At 41.3% G+C, this 16182-nt stretch overlaps 1 protein-coding gene across 19 annotated transcripts in view; it reads left to right on the plus strand.

Annotated features, from left to right (window-relative positions):
* KMT2C (lysine methyltransferase 2C) overlaps window positions 1–16182 on the plus strand; it is a 335375-nt gene that overhangs the window by 186354 nt on the left and 132839 nt on the right. For 18 of the 19 annotated variants that reach the window (XM_073334588.1, XM_073334594.1, XM_073334591.1 and 15 more), the window contains 4 exons: window positions 5021–5192; window positions 7653–7767; window positions 12710–12882; window positions 13770–13933. In XM_073334588.1, the coding sequence (XP_073190689.1) occupies window positions 5021–5192; window positions 7653–7767; window positions 12710–12882; window positions 13770–13933 (624 nt within the window). Of the gene's footprint in view, window positions 1–5020; window positions 5193–7652; window positions 7768–11131; window positions 11199–12709; window positions 12883–13769; window positions 13934–16182 lie in introns of those variants that run through there. The other variant, XM_073334604.1, reaches the window with a different exon arrangement.

Here is a 16182-nt window from a genome sequence, read left to right on the forward strand (position 1 = left end):
TAGCCCACTTGGCTGCTCAGTCAGTAGTACAAGCTTGTCAATAGTACAAGTACATGTGAAAAGTGCTGCTGCTCAGATGTGTCCAGGAGATATTTTCAAACAGCCTTTTCTTTCCACCGAGCTGCTTTCATGTCGACAAGTGACAGCGCATCCCTTGCATCCTGATCCTGCTTATTTTTCTGCTTAAGGGCAGAGCTGAATTTGAGGGAAGGAAGGTTGGAGAGAGCGGAGTCTCATGTATATACACCCCTATTCAGCTATTAAATAACAATTGAAAGTGGGAAGTAGGCAAAATATTACACACAAGCAAATCTGATTTAAATAAACAGATTACACACACACACACACACACCCAGATATCTATCATTCCAATGGAGGGGTTGGCCACTAGTTGAAAGACAATAAAATCTGGTGTCTCCAGACTGCAGTCTTGAAGGCTCTTCGAGGTGAACATACTACGGACCGTAGGCCACATCCGGCCCACGGGACTGTCCTGCCTGGCCCCTGAGCTCCCGGACAGGGATGCTAGCCCCCGGGGGGGTTGGATACAGGGTGGAGTCCTGAGGGGGCAGTTAGGGGTGGGGGTGTGAATAGGGGTCAGGGCAATCAGGGGATTAGGGAGCAGGGAAGGTTGGAGGGGGTGGAGTTTCGGGGGGGGGGCGGTCAGAGGACAGGGAACGGGGGGGTTGGATAGGCATGGGAGTCCAGGGGGGGCCTGTCTGGGGGTGAGGGTGTGGACAGGGTTCGGGGCAGTCATGGGACAGGGAGCAGGGGGGGTTTGATAGGGGGTGGAGTCCTGGGAGGCGGTTAGGGGTCTCAGGAGGGGGCAGTCAGGGGACAAGGAGCAGGGGTGTTGGATGGATCAGGGATTCTGAGGGGGGTGGGAAGTGGGAGGGGGCGGATAGGGGGCAGGGGCAGCCTTCCCTACCTGGCCCTACATACAGTTTCGCAATGCCTATGTGGCCCTCGGGCCAAAAAGTTTGCCCACCCCTGCTCTTAGTATTAGTTCTTTAACTAGTAGTCAAATACCTTTTCCAGGAAGGGCAGCTGTCTGGAATGCAGATTGGCTTTGGGCATGTCCAGACCTGTGCAGTCACCACATCCAACTTTTCCACACATAGAACAAAATAAAATTCATAATTTGACTCGGACATACTGCACTTTGTCACACAGTCCATCCAACTTTTATGTCTTGTTTCCTCCAAAAGACTCCTACTAGCCCAGCTCAACACCATGGCACTCTTGACCTCGTAATCTCTAACTTTCCTTCCACAGCTCCTAATCCTCTTTCATAGCTGCTTCCTCAAACTCAACATTCTCTTTGTGATCTTACTATAAGAATCATATTTCCATTAAACTTAAGATCACTCTTGGAAAGCTTATCCCTGTTTAATACATTGGTTTAAATTGCATTGTCAAATGTCTTGCCTATCTAATTAGACTTCCTCTCTTTCCTCCCTAGAATCTTTTTTTTTTTTCCTTAAATTTCTACCTGTTGATACCTACACTAAAATTTTCCATTATCTGCAAACATCTTGATTTTGAAGCAAAATGTTCTGGCCAAAATAAGCCGTAACCTGAAACTTTGTCAGATTTTAAAAATCTGTCTAAATTCAGCTCTCTCACACACAGTCACAAAAGCACACAGAGTCTCTCATTTTTGTACTCTTCTTCACTTTGTTCTGGTCACGAGGTCAAGTTGAAGTGCTGAAATACAGAAAGAAAAAAGGTGTTCTCATATTTCTCCCTCACATTGAGGCAGAATCTCTAGCCAACGTGAGTGCTTATCCAAACCTTTTGAGGTTCACATATTACTAATCTTAATTATCTTAATTAGAATTTCTCTTTACAGTCATAAAGTGTTGCCACCATGCTGATAATTTGCAGACTCTAAGACCGTTCAGCTGGTGCCTTGAAAAACCGTGATCTGGCCTCCAAGTCCACTGCACCATTTGAAAATTTCAAGTGACTGTACATATATGCCTTTTACTTGAAAGTAAAATGTGATTTTAGCAGCCATTGCTGAAGTTGTGGGAAATCCTTGCACTGATTACAACCATCTCAATGCACAGCTCAGTCTTACCATTCTATACCACCATTATGTTTGTAATCCAGGCTAAATTTCTTTTGTATCTTCACCAGAAACTACCTTTACTGCATAATGTCAACACTGTCTCCAAAAGATCGATTATTCCAGTCTCATCAGTCTTAACGATCTCTAACTTTATCTGCATTTTCATCCATTTTCCCACACCCATGTTCTCTCTTGTCTCCTGTCTAGATAACTGCAATTTCTTTGCACTGTGTACTAACAGTAATGCTGCTTTCAATCAGTGTTCAAGCTTGTCTACACTACCTTAGTATCTATTCACATTGTTGGTGCATTTTCTCAAAGACCAAAATTAAAAATTTACCCACTAGTTTTTGGCTTCTCTCTCAGCCTCACTCCATCCATTCTCTCTGACATAGTCACTTCCTATATTGGTCAGCTAGAATCCTCCTTTGTCTTCCTCTCTCTTAGCTATATTGCTTACGCCCTATCTGATGCAATCCCTTTGCCAGCCCCGAATTACAGTCTCAGTGGTTTCAAATAGTACCAAAAAAAAGAGACAGAAAGTATCTCTTCTCTCTTGCGTGTGTTGCCCATTTTCAGTCTTCACTTCTCTCGTGTCTAATTTGTTTTTCTAGTCATGTAGTATCTTCTTTATATTATATTTTTTGAAAAATTCTGCATTTTTAACTGACTGAAACATTTTGTGAAGATGGTATAATAGCTATTATACAAAAATAAATTGAGTTGGTAAATTGAATATTTATCTGTTGTATTTAGATTGATTTATGGAAAGTAAAGAATAGGGTTTTTTGTTTCCTCACATTCAATATGATCGAATTAAATGTTATCATGTGCCTTGAATGAGTATTCAAATCTTGAACAGAGTCAACTATTACACATGGAAATCAGCTGTTCCATAATGTGGAATCAAACAGACCTAATAACGTAGGGACTTGAAGCAATGGAACCTGTGTACGTGTTTTAATTTGTAATCTAAACAAAATGGGATGGGGAACAGCTGCTATATGAACAAATAGATAAAATATGTTTTAGAACATTATTATTATTTTAAAGTCAAGGACTCAGGTTAGGAAGTGCCTGAATTAAGGTTGCCCATGCAAGGTTTCTCTCACCCTCCATCTCTTCCCCTTGATGGTTCCTCATACTTTGAATTCAAATCAGGTAGTTTACTCCTCTTTGCTGCTTGTGCCCAACAGAGGAAGCACTGGGGGCACAAGAGAGACAGTCTCCCTGCGCTCAGTTTTGGCACTTAGCACCACAGTGTCCCCAGCCCCTGGGGGAGGGGCAGTTGCTCACCCCCTGCATCCCTGGGATGATATGTTAATGCACTCTGTGAGATGTTGCATGTGCAGTCTGGTCAGCATGTAGGAGCTGTGAGGGGATGGTGCATGCCCAGTGCAGATAGAATCTTCAGAGAATTTAGCTGCCAAACTCCAATGCACTTCTGCTGAGCATATACAAATTTGGGTGAATTATTACAGTGCTGGCAAACGGTACATTCCTGATACCACAGCAACCATTCCCTGCTAAATTTCAAGTCTCTGCTTCAAAATATGGAGTTGCTAGTGATTCTCAATGAAAAGGTTGTATTTTTTTAACATGGGTCAAAACATTTTCCCCAACCTCATTCTCAGAAGCATCTGAATCTGCTACAGCTGAAACTTTCCATAAAAATTAAACCTGAGGTAAACATCTGGCATAGAAAATTTCAGCTCAAATGTTTTAAGTTTGGAAAAGTTATAAGCAACTGAAAAAATAGGGTCTTACAATGAAAAATGTCAGGCAAACTTAATTATACGCGTCATTATTTGTGCCATTTATAATTATATATCTGTACTTAAAACATGTCCTTTTTAATGACATAGGCAAGGAAATTACTTCAAAATTATTCTTTGTAAAATTAGTAAAATGGAAACAAAAACATCATTACATAGCTACAGTTTTTGATATAACTAATATTTGGTAGGGCCAATTTACTTAAGGAATACATTAATATAGATTTATTATGTCTGTAATTACACCCAGCAATTGGCATATGTCCTTGTGTGTGTACATATGCACAATATACATAAAGATAGTGTGACTCGCAACAAATGGAGTTAGTATTTCTTGTTTTCTCAGTGAAGGTGATAAAAGTTCATTGTTAGTCTTTTGCCATTTTAAAAGAGTTAGGGCTTGATTCAGAAAAGCATTTGAGGTCCTGACTTCAGTGGACTTACACATGTGCAAATGTGTAAGGGCCATTCCTGAGCATGGAAGCTCCTGAATCAGAGCCTTAGAAAGTAAGCATGTAGCAGTACATTTTATTCAGTAGTATTTTAAATTAGTAATTGTAAAACTAACAGGAGCTATATCGGGACAAAATCTTGAAGCTGTACTAACCAAATGTAAGCTACTGTCTAAGACTAAATGACTAAAAAAGCATGTAAAAGAAATGTACATGTGCCAGCTAAAAATACTGTGCAGCTTTCATAAAATAACAAAAGGTAGGACAAAATGTAACACTAAAACCACTGAGAATCTCATTCCTGCAATCTGTACTGACAGGAATAGGCCTTAAGTCTCAGGGGGAGAGGAGAGTAAATCTGTTTATTTTAGTAAGATTTCATTTTTAAAGATTTGAAATGTATGTAATTTTGGTGTGAAAAGAGTAGCTGCAGATCTCAACAAAAAAAAAACACAAAAAAAAAACCAAAAAAAACCCCACCACCAGAGCATATATTCATCAGGAAAACTAATTAAATTTGAATGGATTAAAAATTTTAAAATATTACATAGTATTCTCTATTTTATTGAACTGTATATCAGTCTTTAAAAAAAACTTGATTAATATTTTGAAAACATTTACCTCTTGATTTCTAAATGTATGGAAAAGTTTGGCTTTAGAAAGAAAATCAAGGAAACTTTAATTTTTCACTGAATAATTGGAAAACTTTTAAATTATAGCAAAGGAAGAAGCAAATTGTGCAGTGTGTGACAGCCCTGGAGACCTCTTAGATCAACTTTTTTGTACTACCTGTGGGCAGCATTACCATGGGATGTGCCTGGATATACAAGTTACACCTTTAAAACGAGCAGGTTGGCAGTGTCCTGACTGCAAAGTGTGCCAGAACTGCAAGTAAGTGAGAATGGGGCATGGTTTTACATACGCTCAGATTTTAAGAAGAAAATGTTACTAATAAAACTGTTTGTTTGTTCTAAAAAAGTAAAGACTTCAGACCAAAGTACATCTGCTTAGCACAGGGGTGGCCAATGTGTGGCTCTGGAGCCACATGCAGCTCTTCAGAAGTTAATATGTGGCTCCTTGTGTAGGCACCGACTCCTATGTGCCGGGGAGTGCTCACTGATCAACCCAAGGCTCTGCCACAGGCCCTGCCCCCACTCCACCCCTTCACACCCCGTCCCGAACCTGCCATGCCCTCGCTCTTCCCCCCAGAACCTCCTGCACACCATGAAACAGCTGATCAGGAGGGAGGGAGGGAGGGAGGGAAGAGGAGGTGCTGACTGGCAGAGCTGCCCATGGGGAGGAGGTGCTGGGAGCCGGCGGGGGTGGAGAGAGGGAGATGATGGGGGGCTGCTGATGTATTACTGTGGCTCTTTGGCAATGTACATTGGTAAATTCTGGCTCCTTCTCAGGCTCAGGTTGGCCACCCCTGGCTTAGCACATAGTGCTAACTTAAATAACTGATCAAATCCCAAAGCTTCTGAATCTTCCTCAAAAAAGAGCTGAAATGGAACTCCTAGATATTAGGTACTTTACCACTGGCTGGAAGCATTCTTTGTGCAAGACTGATCCTTCTACTTCAGAATACTTTGTAGAGGGAGCGAACTGATGAGTCATTGCTAAAACAGATTTGTGGCTTACCTAAATAAGTTGAAGGTGATGACCAATCAAGAGCAGCCACTGATAAGACAGGCAGGCATTTGAAACAATGAAATTAATTTTGCAAGGGTTCACTGGGGACTGGAATATACCTGCACAATTATTCTCATAAGACCATTGCCTGGGGCAAAGCAATTTCGGGGGCCCCTTCCATTAAAAAAAAAGTTGCAATACTATAGTATAGTATATTGTCCCGGGGCCTGGGGCAAATTGCGCCCCCCTCGGTCAGCTCTGCATAAGATCTATCTAATACACGTTGTATTTTTAAGTGCCCATTGAGAAAGAAAAAGAATATTGTTCTGTTTTATGGACATCAACAAGGACAATCTGAGAGTGAATAACCACTTAATTGCTGCCTGATATGCCTGATACATAGGGCAAAATGCATCACCTCTAGTGCTGCACCATTTACCAAGAACAAGAAGTTCAAAGAAAGTTATGTTCTCTCACCACACGCAGACTACAGTAGATCTCAGCCGTCAAGGATTAGTATTGGAGCACATTCTAAAAAGTACACCCACGAGAAGACTTCCATTGTCTTATGGGAAGACATGTTAAAAAATCCTCTCCGCAATGGCAAATGGAATAGGTAGTAAAATGTGATTATATACACGGTGTATTTTTTTGTTGAGGATAGGGTGACAGAATTAAGCAAGTGTCATAGGACAGAGTCTTATCCATTTTGCTATTCAGAGCAGCATGTGTGTCTTTCTCTCAAAATATCATGTCTCTTAGATAACGAAGTAGCATCTAATATGCAGTATGACATTTTGCTGATGACTTCTGAGTGTGAGTCTGCAGTTTAACTATGCTTCTTCATCAAAACCAAACCTCAGTGGTACACTCAGTTGCTATGTTTATTTATTAGAACTTAAAAATACACAAAATATATTTGATATTTAAAAATACCGGGCAGATCCTCAGCTTGTTCTTTTCTCAATGGGGAATTTTTTTTTAAATGCCTATTTTTTTACACACACACACACACACACACACACACACACACACACACACACACACACACACAACCTGTCAATTGTCACTGAAGGCTGTAGAGCTATGATGATTACACCAACTGAAGAGCTGCCCGACTACGTAATCTGTAAGATAATTGGATTTGGAATCTTCTCCCTTAACAGTTATTTTTACTCATTTGCATGCAGATAGGTTTGTCATCATAGGCTTATTGGCAGGCCAAGTTGTAACTATTCCTTTTTTGAAAAAATATCATTGAATCATTTGTTTTGAGAAGAAGGTAAAATTACATAGGCTTTCCAGACACACACAAGGCGGAATGTTTCAAATTTTGAGCTGATTCACCTGGATGGAATTCTATCTAAATATGTTAATTCTAGTCAGATGTTCCTTGAACTCTCAAACATAGGTGTCAAAAGGTAGGTCTTAAATCCACGTATAGACATCTAAATAAAAACGGCCGGTTTCCAGAAGTCATGGGAGTTGAAAGTGTGCAGCCATTTTGAAAACAAGACCACTTATAGTTTCTTTAATATGGATTTAAGAGCCTGTCTTTAGGCACCTATGTTTGAAAATTGTGTCCGTATGTTGCTATTGTGATGTAAAGAGAGTTCTGTGCCCAATTATCCCAGGTTTATTCTTAGAATACTTTCTAAAGAGAGTTTTTCAGTATAGCCTGTTTTAAAAGACTTTAAGTGTCTCCATTGACATATTTCTCAGGCATTCTGGGGAAGACAACAAGATGCTGGTGTGTGATACATGTGACAAAGGGTACCATACTTTTTGTCTACAACCAGTTATGGACTCTGTACCAACAAATGGCTGGAAATGCAAAGTAAGTTGAATATGTTTTAAAAACTATTCATTACCTGTGTGGGGCCAAACCTTGATATCGTTGCTCATGCTGAGTATTACCTTACTCCATATTTATTGCTATTGAAACCAGAGTGATTATTTGTGGAGTAAGGTTGTTTGAAGTGAGTAAAAGTATCTGAATTCATCCCCTGGCTAGTGAAAATAGTATTTTGGTGGTGTTTTTTTTTTTTAAATCAATATAGATGTGCATATGGGTGTAACATAAAGACAACAGTCTAGCTTTTTTAATCCCAGAGAATTTCATACATGTGATACTGAATGGTGTAAATTATTTTGGAGATGTTTTCTAGTGAAGATAAATATGGAGGCTAGCTAAAAAGATGCTGTTTGTTTTGCTTGAAGCTCTTTCTCACAAAGACTTATCACATAATGTGTTTTATTCAGTTCTTTACCCTAGTATTGCATGATTTATTATTTTATTCATCTTTTGAGTTGAGAATTTGTTGCCTCTGAGCCAGATGCCTCTACTACTGGAAAGGATCTCTGCCAGCTAGTCAGCTTGCTGGATGCCTAAAGCTTATTTACTTGTTGATTTTAAATTAATAAAATGACAGCCAGACAGGAACCAGCATATTCATAAAATTATATTGTGTTTTTAAAAATAAACTTCTGTACATAAGATGTTCCCAATTTATGTAAAACCTGCATGAGAAATCTTTATTCTAATCATGTTTAGTTTTTTATATAGCGCTTTTTGTTTGTGCCGCATTTTGAACACAAGTTTAATGGTGATAATATACATGTAGGGCAAATACTGTAGGCATTGTATGTTCAGTAAAAGCTGTGTTATCCAGTATTTTACCAACTGGAAAGTTCTAGAAATCAGCACTTCTGATCTTCATTGAAAATCCAGTTTATAGTCTGGTTGGTGTGTGGCCAGTAGGCTCCCTACCTGTCTCTGCATGGCTCCCTGGAAGTGGAGATATGTCCCTGCTGCTCCTAGGTGGAGGAACAGCCACAAGAGGGTTGGAGTGTGGGAGGAGGTGCTGGGTGCAGGCTCTAGGAGGGAGTTTGGATGCGGGAGGGGGCTCAGGACAGGGGATTGGAGTGCAGGAGGCATTTCGGGGTGCCAGATCCAGACAGTGCTCACCTCAGGCGGCTCCCTGCAAGCAGCGACATGTCCCTGTTGCTCCCAGGCAGAGGTGCTGCCCCCACAGCTCCCATTGGCTACGGTTCCCAGTCAATGGGAGCTGCAGAGCCAGCACTTGGAGTGGGGCAAGGCATAAGCAGTGCGCAGAACCACCTAGCTGTGCTTCCGCCTAGGAGCAGCAGAGACATGTTGCCGCTTGCAGGTTGCTGCCCAAGGTGAGCGCTGCCTGGATCCAGCACCCCACCCCCCTCCTGCACTCTAACCTGAGCCCCCTCTTGCACCCAAACTCCCTCCCTCTTAGTTGACCAGAATTTTTGACTTTTCAGCACTCCCCCCATTTCCCCAGCCTGCCGGTTAACAAAGCTTTTACTGTATATTGACCTACATTTTACAGCTTGGAAAATTAAGATATAAAGCTGAAATAAGTTGCCCAAGTCCACACACCGGTCAGTGCAGACCTGAGGTTAGAACTAGAGTTTCTGATTTCCAGTCTTGTGTTCATTCCTCTAGATTATGCTGCCAAACAGAATGCGGCTGTTCATTAGTGGTACAATGAGCAACAGTCACTTTACTGCACCAATATCAATCATGTTCGATCTTTGGTATTCCACCAACTGCATGGTGTAGATATAATTTTTGGGGGGATAGAACAGTGTTACAAGCTTAGTGGCTTCAGCTTTATCTATAGCAGTCTGCCCCTCCCCAGTGTAGCCACGTTTTTAGGAGGAAGAGACTGTAAGGAAAAGACCATTTGATGACAGCCTGTCACAAATAAATTGTTTTGGTTAAAAATGTTCTGAGTATTGCATCATTTTGTAAAATTGGCTTTCTACTATACTGATGCTTTGATTATAATCTTTTGCCTGATATAAAAAAGATTTGATATGTTATGGACAATTTTTGGAACCTGATCTGTGATATGTACTTATCGCATTTCCTTGTGACCTAAAGTAGCTTGGGTATCCAGTTGTGAAATGTAGGCTTGCAGTTACACTATTAGAATTGTGTAAAATGTCAATAAGGTGTTAAGCATATATTTTTTAAAATGTATATAATGTTACTGCTGCAAAACAAACTAAAGGTTCATTACTCTAGGCCAGGTTGGTCTCTTTGATACAAAACAAAATAAAATCTCAGGGAAGGAATGTGGGGGGAAGAACAGCCCATTGTTTCCCTTTTAGAGCTTTCCTCAGATCATTTCTTCTTGGGGAGAGTGTGGGACTGCCCTTCAAGTGGAACAGGAAGTGAGTTTGGGCCCCAAACCTTACCAATCTTGGGGCATCTGCTGGGGTCAGAGTCTTCTGTGAGGGGGCCTTGTGTTACCTCATGGCCTTCAAGCCTCTTGGTGCTCTTCCCATCTTCCTATTAGTGGTGCCATTCTGACAGGCTTCCCTATTTGACTCCTGCCCCTGGAATAACCTTAAACAGTGCCAGGAGTGGCTCCATCTTGAGCATCCTCTTGCAGCAGGCCATGGCACAGCCATTGTGCCTGCCTCAGTTTTCTTCCTTCTGAGTCCCGAGTATCTCTATGCCAGGCTCTCCTGCCTCAGTTATATCACTCCTTAGGACTGGTTTAGTACATTAACATTGTGCAAATAATTGCCAACAAAAATCCCAACACATAGTCCATTTATCGTATACAGTGCCTATAGTCCTTAAAATGCCAGGACATCCAGTCCCTTAACACCCCAAGTACCACACCTTCAATGTTTTCTGCAAAACCAAGGCAGCTTGTCAGTCCTCTTCTGTCCTTCTCCCAGCAGGCATGCAACCCTGCTCTTCCCAGCAGGAGCCCCCACAGCCATGTTGCTGGGAGATCATTCTCACCAGGAGTGCACCCCTCAGTCCTCTGCCCCTCTAACTATTCACCTGGGTCCAACTCTCCAGCTTGGGCACAATAGCGAATATGCCCCTCCACTACTCCTGTGCTTTCAGCCCTCTCCAGACCTTGGCTTTCACTTTCCAGTTTAGGCAACTCACTCAGCTGCTCTCTGGCCTTCAGTGCTCCCCAACCCTCCGGACCTGGCGTTCTGGCTTTGGGTTGTTGTCCAGCAAACCCTCTTGTTGCTCTCTTGCCTTCAGCATTCCCCAGGAATCTCCTACAGCTTCCTTCAGGGACCTCTTCTGGTCTCTGGAAGGTCTCATCTGCCCCTTTTTGTGACTGACTCAGGCTGCTCTGACTCAGTCTCTCTCTGTTTCTCCCTGATCCTTTATAGCCTTTGGTATTGCCCTGCCAAACTGGGAGCACCTGTTCTGGCACAGCTGCTTCATTTACCGGGGCCAGCCACCCAAGACAAAAGGTGTGTGCGCATTGGTGCATGTGGTGTTCCAGAACATGAAGGGTGCCCTTCTCAGAAACAGTTAATAATAAAGGTTCAAGCTATATTAACATCTGTGTGGAGATTCTCTTCAAAGTTCTCTAAGTTTAGTAAGGTAATGGCATGCTTTTTCACAGCAGTCTGCCTCCCCAAACACAAATCATGGACCTTACAAAAAGTCCTTCAGAGTGCCTCTAGAAGAGAAAGGAAGGCTAGCATGGAGGCACCTAATCCTAATGCATCCCTTCCTCCCCTCTCTCCCCCATACACTTCATATGGGAAGGGGGAGATCTGCATGCTGAGGGATGCCCCTGGGCACCAACCCCCAGCGATTGTGTCCCTGTCTTTATAACATTCCCTTTGTATCAAGATAATATGCATAGTTTTTTTCAGGTGAGAAGGGACCATAATGATCATCTAGTCTGATCACCTGCATAGAACACAGGCCAGAAATCCCAACCTAGTGATCTCTGAAGGCATTCTGCCATCAGGTTGTGGCGTGGCACCGTAGCTGCTTGGTGGAGAGTACTTCAGTTCAGTTCCTTCAGAGTGCCTCTAGAAGAGAAAGGAAGGCTAGCATGGAGGCAACTGATCCTAATGCATACCCCCAGACACTTCATGTGGAAAGGGGGAGATCTGCATGCTTCAGTTCAGTCGCTGAATCAGCCCATATAGGCACTTAAGCAGCTCCCTGTGTAGGAGATGGGAAGGTGGATGATCCATATGGATTCCCTGCATCTGGTCATGTCTGTCTCCATACATTGCTCTTGAAGGGGCTTGTGCAACACTCCAGTCTGTGCCATGAAGTAGTTGCTTCCTGCCCCGTATGCCTCCCTTTGTGCTGACACTCCTTGTTCAGTAAAATAACACAATTCAACTGCACAAGGCCCTCTTTCACCGTGGAGGAAGAGACTGAATTTATCCCATTGTTGTCATCGTAAATGGCAATAATTTGTTAATACATTTTCTGGCATTGTATACTACACAGAAAATGAGCAGTAATTGAATAGTTATGAGTACTGTTAAAAGGTGATAACCATTAGTTCTGAAGTTATAAATGTAAAAATTGTAATATGGACTGAAGATAGTTAGTATACAATTTTATTTGGTGACCTTTGTGAAATGAGTTGAGGCCTAATTCAGTTCTCATCATACAGGTGTCAGAATCACAAAAGCACCACCACAGGTTGTACTAATTGATCCTCTTGTTAGTAGCCTGAACAAGAAGCTGACATTTTGAATGGGATTAGAGACTGAAGTATCCACTCACCAGAAAGGTTGTGTCCCTTTCAAGTGAGAGTGCAGTGCAAGGAAATTTTTCCTGCTTTTGCCAGGCTTTACATGTTCTGTGGATAGAAAACTTCCAGAGTCAGAGTGGTTAATCTTGTATCATTTACTAGCATTTGCCAAAAAAAGGATTTTAAAAATGCCCCTTTAATGACAGTGTAGCATCATAATTAACAAACTAAATCCCTGTTTTTTATGGTCCCCAGAACTGCAGAGTGTGTGCCGAGTGTGGCACACGAACCAGTTGTCAGTGGCACCACAACTGTCTAGTGTGTGATAGTTGTTACCAACAGCAAGACAACCTACCCTGTCCTTTTTGTGAAAAATCATGCCATGCAGACTTGCAGAAAGACTTGTTGCATTGTCATATGTGCAAAAGGTAAGAAGCTGAATTTACTACAACTCCTTAAATGATTTTAATGTGTTTGGCAGCCTGTCTGAAATTAGTGCATCCATCTCACTTCATTTAATTGGCAAGGGTCATCATAAAACATTGCCATAGTTGTCAATAAATAGGTCCCTTTGTTTGTAATTTCAGCAAATGAATAAATGGGCATGGTCAGTAAACTGTCCTCTCTCCTCCTAGAGACTGGGGTGGGGCATAACAAAGAAACTTGCCCTGCAGTTAGTCATGTTGCATTTATTCCGTGGGTAAACTGAAGACTAGAGCGGACCAGGGCTGTCAAAGTGATAACATTTATGAGCACTAGCTTTAAATTCTTTCTATTATAAATTTTAATTTCATGAAGATACCAGAAACAGAATTATTTGTATTTGTCTTCTTTTGCAAAGCCTATAGAATAGGCATTCTGTATCCAGTTATACCCATGCTGTTCGCTCAGTAATGGGGGGGATGAAAGAGGCGGGAAATCTTTAAATCGATATGCATTTAGAACAATATTATGGTTACATAGTTGGCTTTAAGCAAAGTTTAGACTGATATTTAAATTTGTTCTCTCCTTGATGTATTGAAAGCTTTTTTTTATTTCTTCCCTCCCCCAAAGCAGCAGTAGTTCTAAGGTGGAAAAAGAATCACATTCTCTAGGCCTTACTGTCTAAATAAGTCAAAGTACATTTAGTCATAATTTATAATTGCACCCTTTAGGCATTGGTTTACACTTTTGTGGTGTGTGTGCATTCGTGTGCTTGTGCGTACTCTGAGAATTGGAATGAAGAGAGAGAGAGACAGAGATTGATTCTTAGTAAGACATTTTATAATTTAATGAGAATTAATTTTAATTAATGTAACTTTAATAATCTATCCAGGTGGATTCATACAGAATGTGACAAACCTCCAAGTAATGAATTGGATTCACAGTTAAAAGATTACATCTGTACTCTCTGTAAACAACTAGAAGAAGTGGATCAGACACAGCCATGTGATCTAATGCAGACTTCTGGACTGATTCCTGAATCTGTCAGTGTGACAGGTAAAAATTTCTCTCTCAAAGTGTGAGAGTATCAAACAGTTAGTTATGGTAAAGCTGTATTTAATTAAATCATTAAACAGCATTCAATGAAATGTATTTTGCCATTGTAAGGGTCTAATTCAAAACAAAATAGTTAGACAGGAGACAGTCCCTGCCTCAAAGATCTTACAGTCTAATTAGACAAGACAGACCAAAGATGAGAGGGGAAACAGAAAGATGTGAAGTGTTTTGTCCAAGCTTATACAGTAGGTCATCAACAGAGCTGGGAGCAGAACCCAAGTCATGGTCTGGTGCTCTGTCCACTAGACCTGCTACCTTGTGAAATTGTAATGGGGGAAAAAAAAGTTGAATACACGTGGGTATTTCACACCACATTGTCTTGTGGATTGCACTTCTTCTCATGCATGCTTTGTCTAATGGGAGAAATAAGATTGGTGTTTAAGCTTGGAGGCAGAGGCTAGAAATTTTACAAAAAACACCACCTTCATTAGGAGCAGGCACGAGTGAAGTCTTGCACTGCTTTGACAGCATCAGCCAATCTGGCCCTTTGTAAGTTCTTGCCATCCATGTATTGTGAGCTTTTTTTAGAAGAAATAGGGAAACCAACTGCAAGGTATCTATATCCCAGGGAGCCAATTATTCCTTCATTGGTGATGAGGAAAATGTTGAACTATCAGAAAAGTCAAGTATAATTCTCCTATGTGTGCAGGCTAATCCTTTGCGTAAACAAGCATCTTTGATGCTGGCTCTGTCCATGTGTATACACCCTTGATGAGTAGCAGGGGATAATGAAAAATTGTTCTTGGAGAGGGACAGTGACAGTAGGTAAATATAAATAAATGAATGGCAGAGGTTAGAATGAACATGTACAACAGGTTAGCAAAAGGTCACTTCAATCTTGAAAAGGCTACTCATGGTTATTGACCTTTCAAATAGTGTGTTTAGGGCATTTAGGGAGAAGTTTGAGCTAGCACACAAAACTAATCCTAAAAGCCTTCCAACCTTAAAATGAAGACACTGCTGAATAAATTGAAGCTTTTATTTGAATGCTTTAAATTGAAAATACTACTTTGGTTATGTTTTTTAGCCAGATGAAACACTGAGTAATGTATCCTTTTCCTCAAAGGAAAAGTTAGGTTGTCATCCCAACTACTACTAGTGAAAATCTGAAGCTGTTATAGGAGGGTAGTCATGTAGCATTTTACACCCAAGAGATTACTTCTGTACATTAAACCCAGATTTGGAACCAATCTAAATGATCGTTTCCTCAAATTGAAATTAAAATATCACTTTAATGTTGGTATAGTCTCTGAGAGGGCTATTTAGGTGCTAAAAGTAGCATCACCTAATAGTTTCTGGCTTTTTGAACTTTCAGGAGGCTTTCCTGAACAAAAAGCAATAGTCGTGCTTTTTTGCACTAATGCTATCTGAGGATCAGTTACTTAGGAGCTAGAGTTATTAGTATATACTTTACATTTTCCCTGTCCCCTACTTCGCCTACTGCATTTTAATGAATTTTATTAGGTATAAAGGCTTTTAGGGGAAAAGAAAGTAGGCTTCTGGTAGGCGTGCACCATAATGAGGACTTCAGCCCAACACCGCTCATTGGACACAAATCAGATGTCAAGAATTATAACATTCATAAACCAGTCGGAGAACACTTCAATCTCTCTGGTCACGCAATCACAGACATGAAGGTCGCTATCTTAAAACAAAAAAACTTCAAATCCAGACTCCAGTGAGAAACTGCTGAATTGGAATTCATTTGCAAATTGGATACTATTAATTTAGGCTTAAATAGAGACTGGGAGTGGCTAAGTCATTATGCAAGGTAGCCTATTTCCCCTTGTTTTTTCCTACCCTCCCCCTCCCCCCGACGTTCTGGTTAAACTTGGATTTAAACTTGGAGAGTGGTCAGTTTGGATGAGCTATTGCCAGCAGGAGAGTGAGTTTGTGTGTGTATGGGGTGGGGGGGTGAGAAAACCTGGATTTGTGCTGGACATGGCCCACCTTGATTACCATGCACATTGTAGGGAGAGTGGTCACTTTGGATAAGCTATTACCAGGAGGAGAGTGAGTTTGTGTGTGTGGTTTTTGGAGGGGGGTGAGGGGGTGAGAGAACCTGGATTTGTGCTGGAAATGGCCCACCTTGATTATCATACACATTGTGAAGAGAGTTGTCACTTTGGATGGGCTATTACCAGCAGGAGAGTGAGTTTGTGTGTGGGGGGGGGGTGGAGGGTGAGAAA

The sequence above is a fragment of the Lepidochelys kempii genome, chromosome 2 (assembly GCF_965140265.1).
Source record: "Lepidochelys kempii isolate rLepKem1 chromosome 2, rLepKem1.hap2, whole genome shotgun sequence".
Taxonomy (NCBI): Eukaryota; Metazoa; Chordata; order Testudines; family Cheloniidae; genus Lepidochelys; species Lepidochelys kempii.